This window comes from Pelophylax lessonae (genome assembly GCF_965119305.1).
Source record: "Pelophylax lessonae genome assembly, chromosome: 6".
Taxonomy (NCBI): Eukaryota; Metazoa; Chordata; class Amphibia; order Anura; family Ranidae; genus Pelophylax; species Pelophylax lessonae.
In genome coordinates this window covers 326556782-326574719 of record NC_138773.1, presented here as the reverse complement: position 1 = coordinate 326574719, position 17938 = coordinate 326556782, and the positions used below count along the sequence as shown (strand labels likewise).

The window sequence follows — 17938 nt, the reverse complement described above, 5'->3', positions numbered from 1 at the left end:
TATATAAGGCTCAACACCACATAAGCAGTGATACAGTGTTTCAAAATAAGAAGCAAAATAATGTAATTTAAATACGTTGTAATAATCAAGCAATAGGTAAAGTAAAGTGCTCATAAAGTGCTAGAAATTGATATAGTTCAAGTAAAGTGTACAAATATATAAATGCTGTTATATAAGGTTCAACACCACATAAGCAGTGCTATAGTGTTTCAAAATAAGAAGCAAAATAATGTAATTTAAATACGTGAATAAATAATATAAAATGCAAAAAATAGGTGCAATTTAGTGTTTCCAGGTGTAAAAAAAGTCCATGCAATGTTGCCAAACTTAGATGTGCCAACTGAAAGTTATCCACCTCGTGAGCTGTGATAAATATTTGTGCTCACCGGAAGTAATCAGGTCACACAGACCTAAAGCGCTTAATCAACAATCCAGATCACTGGGAATGGACACTTTCCTCCTCCTCTCTCCTCCTGAAATTATATTATTTATTCACGTATTTAACCACTTGCCTACAGTGCACTTTCACCCCCTTCCTGCCCAGACTGATTTTCAGCTTTCAGCGCTCTCACACTTTGACTGAGAATTACTCAGTCATGCAACACTGTACCCATACAAAAATTGTGTCCTTTTTTTCACACAAATAGAGCTTTCTTTTGATGGTATTTGATCAATACTGGGTTTTTTATTTTTTGTGCTATAAATAAAAAAAGACTGAAAATATCGTGAAAAAACGCATTTTTCTTTGTTTCTGTCATAAAATTTTGCAAATTAGTCATTTTTCTTCACAAATTTTGGCCAACATTTATACTGCTACTTATCTTTGGTAAAAATAACCCAAGTAAGTATATATTATTTGGTCTTTGTGAAAGTTATAGAGTCCACAAGTTATGGTGCTATTCATTGAAAATTGATCACACTTGATCACACCTGATGTACTGAAGGCCTATCTCATTTCTTGAGACACTAAAAGGTCAGGAAAGTACAAATACCCCCCAAATGACCCCTTTTTGGAAAGTAGACATTCCAAGGTATTTAATAAGGGGCATGATGAGTTTTTTGAAGTTGTAATTTTTTCCCACAATGCTTTGCAAAATGAAGATTTTTTTTTTTTATTTTTTTTTTTTTTACAAATTGCCGTATTAACAGGTTATTTCTCTCACACAGCACATGTATACTTGCAACTACACCCCAAAACACATTCTACTACTCTGCCTGAGTATGGCGATACCACATGTGTGAGACTTTTTCACAGCCTGGCCACATACAGAGGCCTAACATCCGAGAAGCAGCGTCCGGCATTCTAGGAGCACAAATTACACATATCATTTCCTGACAACCTATCGCACTTTTGAAGGCCCTGGAGCACCAGGACAATGGAAACCCCCATAAAATGACCCCATTTTGGAAAGCAAACAGCCCAACGTATAATTTTTGAGGCATAATGAGTCTTTTGAATATGTCATTTTTTTCCACAAGTTTTTGGAAAATGTGGAAAGAAAATGAAAACACATTTTTTTTACACAAAGCTGTCCATTTATGCAATATTTCTAACACATCGCATGTACATAGCAAAACTTGCACCCCAAAATACATTCTGCTATTCCTCCTGAGTATGGCGATACCACATGTGTAACACTTTTTCACAGCCTGGCCACATACATAGGCCTCACATCCAAGTAGCGCTTTACACAAAGTTGTCCATTTATCCACTTTAAGACTGGGCCTATTTTTGACACTTGGTGTTTACAAGCTAAAATAATTTTTTTTGCTAGAAAACTACTTTGAACCCCCAAACATTATATATTTTTTTTTAGCAGAGACCCTAGAGAATAAAATGGAGATTGTTGCAATATTTTTTATCACACCATATTTGCGCAGCAGTCTTCCAAATGCGATTTTTTTGAAAAAAATTCACTTTTTTGAACGAAAAAATAAGAAAACAGTAAATTTAGCCCAATTTTTTTCCATAATATGAAAGATAATGTTACGCCGAGTAATTAGATACCAAACATGTCATGCTTCAAAATTGCGCATGCTCACAGAATGGCGCCAAACATTGGTACTTAAAAATCCCCATAGGCAACATTTTAAAAATTTCTGCAGGTTACCAGCTTAGAGTTACAGAGGAGGTCTAGGGCTTAAATTATTGCACTCGCTCTAACGATCGCGGCGATACCTCACATGTATGGTTTGAACACCGTTTACATATGTGGGCGGGACTTGCGTATGCGTTTGCTTCTGCGCGCGAGCTAACGGGGACAGGGCGCTTTAATTTTTTTTTTCCTATTTATTTTATTTATTATTTTTTTATTTTTACACAGTTTAAAAAAAAAAAATGTTTTGATCATTTTTATTCCTATTACAAGGAATGTAAACATCCCTTGTAATATAAATAGGCATGACAGGTCCTCTTTATTGTGAGATCTGGGGTCAAAAAGACCTCACACCTCACAACTACACTAAAAAAGAAAAAAAAAAAAAAAAATTGTTGAAAGAGGGAAAAAAAAAAAGCAAAAAAAAAAAGCGGCCCTTTAAACCGGTTGCTAGGCAACGTCTTTTGACGTAGCTCCGGTCCTCCAAGACCATAGAGTTGAGTGAGGGCCATCTTGCCCTCACTCGACTTCCTGTCTCTGAGGATCCGGGACCGGATAGTTTTCTCCGCTGCCGGCGGGTCCGGTAAGCTGGGAAAACGTCTGGGACGCGGCAGGAGGGGGGGGGGGGCACCTCTTCCCCTGCACCGTAAGGGTAATTCCGCGGCGAATCCGCCACTGGGACCACCCTTATCTGAAAGCCGACCGCCCGCCGTTTCAAAAAATACCGGGGTTATGGGGGCTATCTGCTGCCATAACTCCAGTATTTAGCTTTTAATGGCCGACGTATATAGTCGTTAGGCGGTCAGTAAGTGATTGCATGTATATGGCAAACAGGTGACGATGACTGACGGGGTGACAGGTGACGATGACTGATGGGGTGACAGGTGACGATGACTGATGGGGTGACAGGTGACGATGATTGGTGAGGTGACAGGTGATGATGATTGATGAGGTGACAGGTGACGATGATTGATGGGGTGACAGGTGACGATGATTGATGGGGTGACAGGTGACGATGATTGATGGGGTGACAGATGACGATGATTGATGGGGTGACAGATGACAGTCACTGACGGGGTGACATGTGACGATGATTGATGGGGTGACAAGTGACGATCACTGATGGGGTGTCAAGTGACGATGACTGATGGGGTGACAGGTGACGATGACTGATGGGGTGACAGGTGACGGTGATTGATGGGGTGACAGGTGACGGGCGATGGTCACTGATGGGTGACAGGTGACGGGCGATGGTGCATTGCTGATGGCAGTCTCTGGTGACCGGTGAATTTTAGGCTATGTTCACATGTGAGCGTAGTGATCACGGTCAGAATCACTGCGATTCTGCCCGTGATCCAGAAATCATTGCAAATTGCGGGACGCCTGTGCGTTGCCCGTGATTTGCAATAGCACCCCAAATGCTGTGCGATGTTGCTGCGATTTCCGCCTGCCGAATCGCGGTAACATTGCGCAAACAACGCATGACGCTCCAAAGAAACTCTTGTACCTTTTTTGGGCGTCATGCGATGTTTGCGCGATGTTACCGCGATTCGGCAGGCGGAAATGGCGGCAACATCGCACAGCGTTTGGGGTGCTATTGCAAATCAAGGGCAACGCACAGGCGTCCTGCGATTTGCAATGATTTCCGGATCGCGGGCAGAATCGCAGTGATTCTGCCCGCGATCGCTGCGCTCACATGTGAACGTTATGGGTGTCAATTTCTGGGCACTGATGAGGTGACTGTTGGGTGACAGGTGACATTGGGGGGGGCTGAGGACTGTGTGGGGACATTTATTAGTGTGATTTTACTTTTACAGGTACACAGAGCAGTAACTCACTGTTTCTAGTTCTTCTCCCCTCACACTGGAAACTGTATGAGGGGAGAAGAGCTAGTAACACTGAGTTACTGCTCTTTGTTTACATTTTCTGATCGGCTGTGAATGGATTCACAGCCGATCACATAGTAAACAGTCACTGTCAGTGACTGTTTACTACCGCCGGTGACAGCTGTGTTCCTACGGAACACAGTGCCACCGACATGACCGCGCTGCGCGCTCCCGATCGCGCATGCGCGGTCATCTAGTGGGCGCCTTCATTGTGATCGGCTGTGTCATTGGAACACAGCCGATCACGTGGGAAACAGCCACGCCCATTGGCTGTTTCCCCCCTGCCGGTGACGGGGGGTGTCCCGGGGACACCCCGACACCGGCAGTGCAGGGCGGCGCGCACGCGATCGCGCGCCTGCCCTGCTTAAAGTGCCGCCGTCATATGACGGCGGCCCAGGATAATGGTCGCTCCGCTCCGCCGTCATATGACGGCGGGCGGGCGGCAAGCGGTTAAATTACATTATTTTGCTTCTTATTTTGAAACACTATAGCACTGCTTATGTGGTGTTGAGCCTTAACAGCATTTGTATATTTGTACACTTCACATGAACTATATGAATTTCTAGCACTTTATGAGCACTTTACTTTACCTATCACTTATTGCTTGATTATTACAACACTAGTACCAGCGCCTATATATATATATTTATTTATTTTTTTTGTTTATTTAGTTCAGTTTTGTTTGATACACATTTAAGGGGGCAGCAGGTCACTTCCAAGTGTAGATCGTGGTCAGAACCAGAATCCAAAAAAAAATAAAAATAACAAATAAATAATACAAATAAAAAAAAGAAATATAAGCTGGTGGAAAAGCTAAAAAAAAAAAAATTTGCAACAAATGATGCAACAGATGATAGTTTTCTCTATTGGCTAATAAAAAAAAACGTCAAAGCTCAAAAACGCTGTATAAAACCACACAAATCGTGCATAAAAATGCACCAAAATCATGCAAAAGAAACTCTAAAATATGCTACGCTCAGGTATGAACGCAGCCTTATACAAACCCGATTCCAAAAAAGTTGGGACACTGTACAAATTGTGAATAAAAACAGAATGCAATGATGTGGAAGTTTCAAATTTCAATATTTTATTCAGAATACAACATAGATGACATATCAAATGTTTAAACTGAGAAAATGTATCATTTTAAGGAAAAAATAAGTTGATTTTAAATTTCATGGCATCAACACATCTCAAAAGTTGGGACAAGGCCATGTTTACCACTGTGTGGCCTCCCCTCTTCTTTTTATAACAGTCTGCAAACGTCTGGGGACTGAGGAGAAGTTGCTGAAGTTTAGGAATAGGAATGTTGTCCCATTCTTGTCTAATACAGGCTTCTAGTTACTCAACTGTCTTAGGTCTTCTTTGTCACATCTTCCTCTTTATGATGCACCAAATGTTTTCTATGGGTGAAAGGTCTGGACTGCAGGCTGGCCATTTCAGTACCCGGATCCTTCTTCTATGCAGCCATGATGTTGTAATTGATGCAGTATGTGGTCTGGCATTGTCATGTTGGAAAATGCAAGGTCTTCCCTGAGAGAGACGACGTCTGGATGGGAGCATATGTTGTTCTAGAACTTGGATATACCTTTCAGCCATTGGCGTGCACAGCCTATGGCATTAGGGTGTGAACCTCAAACCAAAGCTCAAACACATGTGCGTGTGTATATGTGTGTGTGTGTGTATATATATATATATATATATATATATACACACACACACACACTTTTATAAATAAATGTAAACAAACATTTTAAGCGGGAACCCCCTTTAGAGAAGGGTCCCCATAGATCACCTTTTAGAGCAGGGTCCCATAGATCCCCCTTTAGAGAAGAGTCTCCATATAATATATGGGGAGACTTCTCTAAAGGGGGAATCTATGGGGACCCTGCTCTCAAGGGGGATCTATGGGGACCCTTGCCTGCTCTAAAGGGGATCTATGGGGACCCTGGCCTGCTCTAAAGGGGATCTATGGGAACCCTGCTCTAAAGGGGGATCTATGGGATCCTGCTCTAAAGGGGGATCTATGGCATAGATCTCATTTAGAGCAGGGTCCCCATAGATCCCCCTTTAGAGCAGGCCAGGACAGGTCCACCATAGATCCTCCTTTACAGCAGGCCAGGGTGAGGTGAGGTCCCTCATATAGATCCCCCTACAGCAGGCCAGGCAAGGGCAGGTTCCCGATAAAATAGATCCCCTTTACTTAGTCTTCTCAGTCACTAGTACTGCTACTCTTACCTTTTTTTCTCCTGTCCCCAGGCCCAGGCAAGGTTTTCCTGCAGCACCACAGTCCACAGACAACACTTTAGGCTCTCTGGCCTCTCCCCCTCCTTCTTTGCTGCTGTCCTCCTCCTCGCCACGCCGGCTCAGGCTGTTCTGTGCTGGTTCTCTCCCACGCTGCGCTGGGCGGCCGCTGCACAGCAAATTCCCTCACCCAGACAGTCCCTCACCAAGAGATCACTCCGCACGCCGGTCTCCACCACCACTTACTCCACAGTGGGCGGCGCCTGCTGGATCTATTTCTACATCGGATTCGGTCTGGAGCTGAGCGGCCGAGCCGCCAAGCCGAGACCAGCCAGGGGCAGAGCAGACTCAGCGGCGGCCATGGCGGACCCTGCAAGGACCGCTGATCCCTGGACAGGGCATGAAGGTGATTAGGGTGTGCCTGGGCACACCCAGCACACTCCGTGTGCACGCCTATGCTTTCAGCATTGATGGGGCCTTTCCAGATGTGTAAGCTGCCCATGCCACACGCACTCATGCAACCCCATACCATCAGAGATGCCGGCTTCTGAACTGAGCGCTGATAACAACTTTGGTTGTCCTTGTCCTCTTTAGTCCAGATGACATGGCGTCCCAGTTTTCCAAAAAGAACTTCAAATTTTGATTCGTCTGACCACAGAACAGTTTTCCACTTTGCCACAGACCATTATAAAAGAGCCTTGGCCTAGAGAAAACGCCTGCGCTTCTGAATCATGTTTAGATATGGCTTCTTTTTTGGCCTATAGAGTTTTATCCGGCAACGGTGAATGGCACGGTGGATTGTGTTCACCGGCAATGTTTTCTGGAAGTATTCCTGAGCCCATGTTGTGATTTCCATTACAGTAGCATTCCTGTATGTGATGCAGTGCCGTCTAAGGGCCCAGAGATCACCGCCATCCAGTATGGTTTTCCAGCCTTGACCCTTACGCACAGAGATTGTTCCAGATTCTCTGAATCTTTGGATGATATTATGCACTGTAGATGAAGATAACTTCAAACTCTTTGCAATTTTTCTCTGAGAAACTCCTTTCTGATATTGCTCCACTATTTTTTGCCGCAGCATTGGGGGAATTGGTGATCCTCGGCCCATCCTGACTTCTGAGAGACACTGCCACTCTGAGAGGTTCTTTTTATACACAATCATGTTGCCAATTGACATAATAAGTTGCAAATTGGTCCTTCAGCTGTTCCTTTTATGTACATTTAACTTTACCGGCCTCTTATTGCTACCTGTCCCAACTTTTTTGGAATGTGTAGCTCTCATGAAATCCAAAATGAGCCAATATTTGGCATGACATTTCAAAATGTCTCACTTTCAACATTTGATATGTTATCTATATTATATTGTGAATAAAATATGAGTTTATGAGATTTGTAAATTAGTCCATTCCTTTTTTAACTCACAATTTGTATAGTGTCCGAACATTTTTGGAATTGGGTTTGTACTTACCTGAGCCCCCATTGGATCCAACGATGTGCACGTCTTGAGCTCTTCTCTCCCCTCACTTTCGGGTCTCAATGCTGGCTTTGCTGTGACACCAGGAGCCATTGGCTTCTAGTGTCAATCAAAGCCAGTGACAAGGGGGCGGGGCCGAGTCCCGCTGTCTAGGTCAGCAGCAACGGGGCACGGGAGATTGATATTTGTTATTTTTATTAGAAAAACATTTTTCCATTACAACCACTTTAAAGCTTATTTGAGATTTTATTGATTGGGTTTACATCTACTTTAAGTGAAGGTGAATATTTTTCTGTCTGCCTATAGTGACTGCACAAAATAATTACAGATTAGGATTGTGATACTGTAGCAAAATCCTGATAAATCTGTTACAGTCCCTTTTATTTCTTTTCCAGAACCTCCTCGCCACTAGGGGTCTCTGTGACACAAACAGTCAAGCCCTCAGTTGCCTCTAATGGTATTCTTAAAGTGCAAAGGGATGCCGTTCCAGAAAAAAGCAAAAGTATGGAAAGGGCCACCAGGAAACAAGAGAACATTGCAGAGCCTTTGAAAGCCAAGTCAAGTTTTGTTTCTAAAGGGGTATCTTCAGTGTCCTCCACAGCCCAGCGCCCCAGCCTAAAGTCCGAGTCTTCAAGCACCTTCCCGAGAGGTACACCATCTCCAGTAACCGACTCTGCTGGATCCCGGCACAAACAATCCGAAGAGTCAACACCGACCACCCATGCAAAGACCCAAACCACTAGAACAGCCAAAGAGACGCCATCCATCATCTCCCGTTATACCTCAGTGCTAGATCCAAAGGACAGATCACCACTCCCTTCTAGAGAAATCGAGACCAAACCCCCAAATGAAACACGTTCACAGAATCTTCGTAGTTTAGATATAAAGACTAAATCTCTCGTTGAGACAAAGTTTGGTTCACCAAAAGTGACCTCAACTGTTGTGTCAAGCTACTCGAGTAGCATAGAGTCCAAAGTGAGGCCATCACAGACTACACCAGAGGCCCAAAGTCCATCCTCCATGGAGACCAGTTCCTTTTCTTCCAGGTACAAAAGTTCAGGACACAACATTGGAAGCTATTATACACCAAATGTAACCACAACAGCGAAAGAGACTGTGGGGTGCAAGTCGGCCCCCAAAACAGGGAATGTGTTTCCTCAGAAGTTGGCCTCCAGCAAGCTGGCAGATATTTCTTCAACAGATGGCATATTATTGGCAGATAAGCCTTCAAAGGACACCTCTGTACCTCTCAGGACTTTAACATCGAAAGAAGAGACCACTTTCATTTCCATTCATGACAAGGCTGAGCCCCCTCTGAAGACCTCATGCGTGTCCACTAAAGAGACTTTGAAGAGCACACAATACATCACCCCTAAACAGGAGCCAACAAAGGGAGCCAGCAGCATCTGCCAATCAACAACTAACATTTTACTGAAAAAAAGCTCTGTCTCTTCCCCAAACCTCAAATCCAATTTGCCCTTCGATAAAACCCACAACCTCATATCTGGTTTCCACCATGGAGGGCGAGCTGCTGAGGTCACCTCCTCCAGCAGTGTCGGTGATGGGAAGTATCAGCAGAAATCGTCCAGCACCATCACTCTGAAGTCTGTAAAAATCCTTCCCTCGCCTGAGACCAGCCATAACGTCACCGGACAAAAGGAGAACGCGGAGGTCTCCAAAATCCAGGAGGTGTCTTTTGTTTCCGGGGATGACCAGAAGGGGGCAGCAGAGACTGACAGTTCTGAATATGGAACTGCTCCGAAGTTTGACCTCACTCCATCGAGCCAGGAGGTGCTGGAAGGCAGCAGTGTCAGCTTCCGCTGCAAAGGTATCTATGGTCCTGGAGACAGGCAGTCATGACTGGTGGCATAGTGTGGATTTAGTTACATAGTCATTGTGAACCCCTTCGTGCCTAACGGTAAAACAAATCTTAATGCCCAAGCACAATTTTGCAACTTTGATAAAACCGTACACATCATCACAACTACTTTGTGCATCCAGGTGGATTACACTGCGTTTTTTTTTTTTTTTTCAGGACAAATTGGGCTTTCATTTGGTGGTAAATGCTAATGGGTATCTCCTGATTTTTAGAAATTATTATTATCAAAAGAAAACTGTCCCAAGATAGTACAAAATAATAATTTTTTAGATTTCAATATGTTTATTAATTTTTCGTGAGAAAAGAAAAAATACACAAAGATGCTTACAGTTAACATCTGCAATGAAAGATAACATAGAACAAGGCTAAACAGTCGACATGGTCCACAGAGGAGTTCATAGCAATGGCATACATGGCTAAAGAACACCACTCCGGTAGCCCCATGGACCGGGGCAATGTCATCCGGGTCTGGACCAACTTCCCCCCTCCAGCGCCCCCAGGGGAACACACTGCGCCCCAAGGAGGGAACCGCCAACCCATCCCCCAGTCCACCGTACCACCGCCGGCACTGGAAAACCGCACCTCCAGCATTGGTATACCAGAGCCACAGATACGTCAAATTAAGGCAAAAGGCCGCTGCAGGTGGCAACGAAGGGTCAATAATGATCCTAAGAGAACCACGTCTTCATAAATCCCTTTGCAGTAAACAGAAGAGAGCATGTAGGAAAGAGAGATGAGGAAAGAAAATAGGGAAGAAGAAATGGATAGGGAGCAAAAAGAATAGAGTAAGGAATAGAAGCAGTAAGAGGTTGGTGTCCAGGTCTGTGAGATAGGGGCCCAGGCGGCTCTAGAAAGCCGTCCAATCCCGGCATATGGAGGGAGTACCCTCCTGTTTACGGGGAGCCCGCCAGGTATCTCACCCAGGGGTCCCAAGTCTTCTCAAAAAGGTGCATTTTATCTTGAAGGATGGCCACCATCCTTGCATTGATCATGATCCAGGTCAGCTTAGCTTTAAGCAGTTCCATCAGTATCACCGGCGATCTCCAGGAACGGGCTATAGTTATTTTGGCTGCTAATAATCATTTTTTAAATGTAACTGTATATTTCTTGTTCCTACGATACCTTACCACCAAAGAACAACCCAAAATAAATCCTCCTGCTCCCGACGATCGAAGCGATACCACATACGTGTATATTTGTATGTACCCGTAGTACAGCCCTGAAGCAATGGAGAACAATTTGCTTACAGATACTGAAACTAAGTAAAAAATTTTTTTGAACTTTGACCCTGACCTGACCTCATCTGACCTAAACACTAACCCTGGCACTGACCTAGATCAAACCTTGATCTAGGTGTTTTTTTTTTTCTTTATTTTTTCTTTAATTGTAACACTGCCCCCTTGAGGACTGCTGGATAACACACCTTCGGGTCCCCCTGGGTTACCATTAGCAACACTGGAATTCACAGATTAACACTTTACTTCTTTGGCTCAGTCAATGATCAGTCCAGGGGTATGTAGTTGTTTTCGGTGTTTTATTTTAAATAGGATGGGAGAAGGGAAGAGTGGGATACTCCAAATTGAACTATTCACAATGGATGAGGACTCCTGTCTGAAGATGCAGCCAGGCTGCTGATCAACCTTGCCAATAGATGAATTTAGGTCAAGTCTCTGCTCAGACGACTTAGGTAGATTATTATTACCTGCCTAGTATCCCCTTTCACTCCACAGACTGACACCCGTCCTCTGACTATCCTACATCGGGGGGCCCCCCCCTCAGGTCAGGCCCCTAGACACGATCCCCTGTACTCACAATACTGTTTTTTGAGGGTTTCCAGTGTCTCTACCTCTCCATTCAGTTCTTCTGGACCTCTGGGTTCAGTTCCTTTCCTACTGGTCTCCAGGCTGACTGCCTGTGACCACGTGCCTCTGCTATAGAGGAGGAGGCAGCCACCACCCTCCCTCCGGGACTCTGCTCACCAGCCAAAGACCCCACAGCACAATTGCTCCTGGCTTTTATACAGTATCCCAGAATGCACTGAGACAGCCAGTCTCTACCAATCACTGGGACTGTATCAAGGCCTATGTACTCATTGGTCAGGTTTCCTTCCACTGTCCAACATGCCCCCCCAGTGTGAAAACACTATCTAGACCCAATGAATCACACACTGAGCAGACCTAACTCACAGATCCTGTTCTCTGGTAGGCAGAAAGCAATACAGATTTCCCTGCTGCTCCTCTGATAGGCAGACAGAGCCAAAAACGATACTCTCTACCTAGCACCTTCCTAGGGGGGTGCTAGATAATTTATTATTATTATTATTTTCATTTTATTTTTTTTTATTTTTTTATACACAGTTTTTTATCTCTCAACTGTAAGCAGAGAGAGAGAGAGAGAGATACAATGTATCTTTCCTCTCCAGGGAGAAACTTGGGGGCGGGCTTCACAGTGACTGATCACTGTAGTAGCCAGTCAGAGGCTATCACAGCTATCAGGTTACACAGAAGTGGGAAATCCAGGTCCTGATAGTTAGTAGCACCTGCTGGGACCCCGGTCTCTGTACTGGGAGCGCGCTGTGTGGTGCGTTCCCAGCACAAAGACAGATACCCATATATGCAGCTCCACCGGAAAAAAAGGCCAGTCCAGTGAGGCCTCATATTTGCCTATTGTCAGTGTGAAGGGGTTCAAAAAGATGCATAAACTGGGCCCAGGCCCCATCAGCTAATCAGGGGGGCCCAGCCCCATAAGCTAATCAGGGGGGCCAGGGCCCCATCAGCTAATCAGGGGGGCCCAGGCCCCATCAGCTAATCAGGGGGGCCCAGGCCCCATCAGCTAATCAGGGAGGCCCAGGCCCCATCAGCTAATCAGGGGGGGCCCAGGCCCCCATCAGCTAATCAGGGGGGCCCAGGCCCCCATCAGCTAATCAGGGAGGCCCAGGCCCCATCAGCTAATCAGGGGGGCCAAGGCCCCATCAGCTAATCAGGGGGGCCCAGGCCCCATCAGCTAATCAGGGAGGCCCAGGCCCCATCAGCTAATCAGGGGGGCCCAGGCCCCATCAGCTAATCAGGGGGGCCCAGGCCCCATCAGCTAAACAGGGAGGCCCAGGCCCCATCAGCTAATCAGGGGGGCCCAGGCCCCATCAGCTAATCAGGGGGGCCCAGGGTAGCTTTATTGTTCATTTCTGCCTAAATGAATAAATGGACTTTACTAGACCACACCCCTCACTCCTACTCCCTTACACAAGGGCTTAACCACTTGCCGACTGCCCGCCGCAGATATACTGCGGCAGGCTGGCTTGGCTGCGCAAACCGACATATAGGTACGTCGGTTTGCGGGAGTGCTCCTGGGGGCGCACGTACGCCCCCCATTAGGCAGTGGGGAAGCTGATCCACGGGGCCAGCGGCTGCGATTTCCGCCCGGCACCCGTGATCGCTCACCGTGGAGAGAGAACGACGGTCTGCTCATGTAATGTTCTGAAATGAACACAGAGCACCTGAGATCCTCTTATTTAGGAACACAGGTCTCTGTAATGATTCCATAAGCCCACCCCCCTCACAGTTAGAAAACACCCCCTAGGCTCACACTTAACCCTTAGATCGCCCCTGGGTTAACCCCTTCCCTGCCAGTGTCATTAGTACAGTGACAGTGCATATTTTTAGCACTGATTACTGTAGTGATGTCACTGGTCCCCCCAAAAGTGTCAAAAATGTCAGTTAGGGGTCCGATCTGTCCGCCGCAATGTCGCAGTCCCGCTAAAAATCGCAGATCGCCGCCATTACTAGTAAAAAAAAAAAACAATAAAAATGACCATTCTTTCCCGTAGTTAGTAGACGCAATAACTTTTTTGCAAACCAATCAAAATTCTCTTATTGCAATTTTTTTTTTTGTTTTTTTACCAAAAATATGTAGCAGAAAACAAATTGGCCTAAAATGTTAAAAAATTTAGATTTTTCCATTTTTTTTTTTTTTTGGGAATGTTATATAGCAGAAATTGAAAAAGTATTTTTTCCGAATTGTCGCTATATTTTTGTTTGTTGCGCAAAAAATAAAAATCGCACAGGTGATCAAATACCACCAAAAGAAATCTCTGTCTGGGGGAAAAAAAGGACATCAATTTTATTTGGGTACAGCGTCGCACGGCCGCGCAATTATCCGTTAAAGTAACGCAGTGCCGAATCGCAAAATATGGCCTGGGCATTAAGGGGGCAAATCGTTCTGGTCCAGAAGTGGTTAATGACCAGGCCATTTTTTGCGATACGGCACTGCGTTACTTTAACGGATAATTGAGCGGCCGTGCGACGCTGTACCCAAATAAAATTGATGTCCTTTTTTTCCCCACAAATAGAGATTTCTTTTGGTGGTATTTAATCACCTCTGCGATTTTTATTTTTTTTTTGTGCTTTAAACAAAAATAGAGCGACAATTCTGAAAAAAAAATATATATATATTTTTTACTTTCTGCTATATAACATTCCCAATAAAATTTAAAAAAAGTACAAATCTAATTTTGTCATCATTTTAGCCCAATTTGTATTCTGCTACATATTTTTGGTAAAAAAAAATCCCAATAAGAGTATTTTGATTGGTTTGCGCAAAAGTTTTCGCGTCTACAAACTAGGGGAAAGATTTATGTCATTTTTATTTAATAATGGCAGCGATCTGCGATTTTTAGTGGGAATGCGACATTGCGGCGGACAGATCGGACCCCTAATTGACATTTTTGACACTTTTGGGGGCACCAGTGACATTACTACAGTAATCAGTGCTTTGATATCGGCCTTCACCTCGTCTGCATTGTTGGGTCTGATGTCTCTCATCTTCCTCCTGACAATACCCCACAGATTCTCTATGGGGTTTAGGTCAGGCGAGTTTGCTGGCCAATCAAGCACACAGCGATCCCATGATCATGTGACCCGGTATTGGTAGGTTTGGCAGTGTGGGCGTTGCCAAGTCCTGCTGGAAAATTAAATCAGCATCTCCACCAGCAGATGACACGGCTCCCCAAATCATCACTGACTGTGGAAACTTCACACTGCACCTCATGCAACTTGGATTCTGTGTCTCTCCACTCCTCCTCCAGACTCTGGGACCTTGATTTCCAAATTAAATGCAAATTTTTCCACAGTCAGCCATGTCATCTGCTGGTGTTGGTCCACTCTGTTTTATCAAATCCAAAGTCAGCTCCGCCCTCTATCAGGAAATTCTAGAGCACTTCATGCTTCCCTCTGCTGACCAGCTTTATGGAGATGCTGATTTCATTTTCCAGCAGGACTTGGCACCGCCCACACTGCCAAATCTACCAATGCCTGGTCACATGATCATGGGATCACTGTGCTTGATAACAAACTCGTCTAACCTAAACCCCATAGAGAATCTGTGGGGGATTGTCAGGAGGAAGATGAGACACACCAGACCCAACAATGCAGAGGAGCTGAAGGCCGCTATCAAAGCAACCTGAGATTCCATAACACCTCAGCAGTGCCACAGGCTGATCGCCTCCATGCCACGCCTCATTGATGCAGTAATTCATGCAAAAGGAACCCCCCGACCAAGTATTGGGTGCATCCTATACTGTACATGGACAGACTTCTCCCCCTATACTGTACATGGACAGACTTCCCATCCTATACTGTACATGGACAGACTTCTCCCCCTATACTGTACATGGACAGACTTCTCCTCCTATACTGTACATGGACAGACTTCTCCTATACTGTACATGGACAGACTTCTCCTATACTGTACATGGACAGACTTCTCCTCCTATACTGTACATGGACAGACTTCTCCTCCTATACTGTACATGGACAGACTTCTCCCCCTATACTGTACATGGACAGACTTCTCCCCCTATACTGTACATGGACAGACTTCTCCTATACTGTACATGGACAGACTTCTCCCCCTATACTGTACATGGACAGACTTCTCCTATACTGTACATGGACAGACTTCTCCTCCTATACTGTACATGGACAGACTTCTCCTCCTATACTGTACATGGACAGACTTCTTCTCCTATACTGTACATGGACAGACTTCTCATCCTATACTGTACATGGACAGACTTCTCCTCCTATACTGTACATGGACAGACTTCTCCTATACTGTACATGGACAGACTTCTCATCCTATACTGTACATGGACAGACTTCTTCTCCTATACTGTACATGGACAGACTTCTCCCCCTATACTGTACATGGACAGACTTCTCCTCCTATACTGTACATGGACAGACTTCTCCTCCTATACTGTACATGGACAGACTTCTTCTCCTATACTGTACATGGACAGACTTCTCCCCCTATACTGTACATGGACAGACTTCTCATCCTATACTGTACATGGACAGACTTCTTCTCCTATACTGTACATGGACAGACTTCTCCTCCTATACTGTACATGGACAGACTTCTCCCCCTATACTGTACATGGACAGACTTCTCATCCTATACTGTACATGGACAGACTTCTTCTCCTATACTGTACATGGACAGACTTCTCATCCTATACTGTACATGGACAGACTTCTTCTCCTATACTGTACATGGACAGACTTCTCCTCCTATACTGTACATGGACAGACTTCTCCTATACTGTACATGGACAGACTTCTCCCCCTATACTGTACATGGACAGACTTCTCATCCTATACTGTACATGGACAGACTTCTCCTCCTATACTGTACATGGACAGACTTCTCCCCCTATACTGTACATGGACAGACTTCTCCTCCTATACTGTACATGGACAGACTTCTCCTCCTATACTGTACATGGACAGACTTCTCCCCCTATACTGTACATGGACAGACTTCCCATCCTATACTGTACATGGACAGACTTCTCCCCCTATACTGTACATGAACAGACTTCTCCCCCTATACTGTACATGGACAGACGTCTCCTCCTATACTGTACATGGACAGACTTCTCCTCCTATACTGTACATGGACAGACTTCTCATCCTATACTGTACATGGACAGACTTCCCATCCTATACTGTACATGGACAGACTTCTATACTGTACATGGACAGACTTCTCATCCTATACTGTACATGGACAGACTTCTATACTGTACATGGACAGACTTCTCATCCTATACTGTACATGGACAGACTTCTCCTCCTATACTGTACATGGACAGACTTCTCCTATACTGTACATGGACAGACTTCTCCTCCTATACTGTACATGGACAGACTTCTCCTCCTATACTGTACATGGACAGACTTCTCCCTTTATACTGTACATGGACAGACTTCTCCTCCTATACTGTACATGGACAGACTTCTCCTATACTGTACATGGACAGACTTCTCCTCCTATACTGTACATGGACAGACTTCTCCTCCTATACTGTACATGGACAGACTTCTCATCCTATACTGTACATGGACAGACTTCTCATCCTATACTGTACATGGACAGACTTCTATACTGTACATGGACAGACTTCTCATCCTATACTGTACATGGACAGACTTCTCCCCCTATACTGTACATGGACAGACTTCTCCTCCTATACTGTACATGGACAGACTTCTCCTATACTGTACATGGACAGACTTCTCCTCCTATACTGTACATGGACAGACTTCTCCCTCTATACTGTACATGGACAGACTTCTCCCCCTATACTGTACATGGACAGACTTCTCCCCCTATACTGTACATGGACAGACTTCTCCTCCTATACTGTACATGGACAGACTTCTCCTCCTATACTGTACATGGACAGACTTCTCCCCCTATACTGTACATGGACAGACTTCTCCTCCTATACTGTACATGGACAGACTTCTCCTCCTATACTGTACATGGACAGACTTCTCCCCCTATACTGTACATGGACAGACTTCTCCTCCTATACTGTACATGGACAGACTTCTCCCCCTATACTGTACATGGACAGACTTCTCCCCCTATACTGTACATGGACAGACTTCTCCCCCTATACTGTACATGGACAGACTTCTCCTCCTATACTGTACATGGACAGACTTCTCCTCCTATACTGTACATGGACAGACTTCTTCTCCTATACTGTACATGGACAGACTTCTCCCCCTATACTGTACATGGACAGACTTCTCATCCTATACTGTACATGGACAGACTTCTCCTCCTATACTGTACATGGACAGACTTCTCCCCCTATACTGTACATGGACAGACTTCTCCTCCTATACTGTACATGGACAGACTTCTCCTCCTATACTGTACATGGACAGACTTCTCCCCCTATACTGTACATGGACAGACTTCCCATCCTATACTGTACATGGACAGACTTCTCCCCCTATACTGTACATGGACAGACTTCTCCCCCTATACTGTACATGGACAGACGTCT

The 17938-nt window shown here is 45.0% G+C and overlaps 1 protein-coding gene across 2 annotated transcripts in view; it reads left to right on the top strand.

The window, feature by feature from the left end:
- Positions 1-17938, top strand: part of MYLK (myosin light chain kinase) — a 358890-nt gene that overhangs the window by 127966 nt on the left and 212986 nt on the right. For both annotated transcript variants that reach the window (XM_082262181.1, XM_082262182.1), the window contains exon 8: positions 8096-9528. In XM_082262181.1, the coding sequence (XP_082118307.1) occupies positions 8096-9528 (1433 nt within the window). The remainder of the gene's footprint in view (positions 1-8095; positions 9529-17938) is intronic.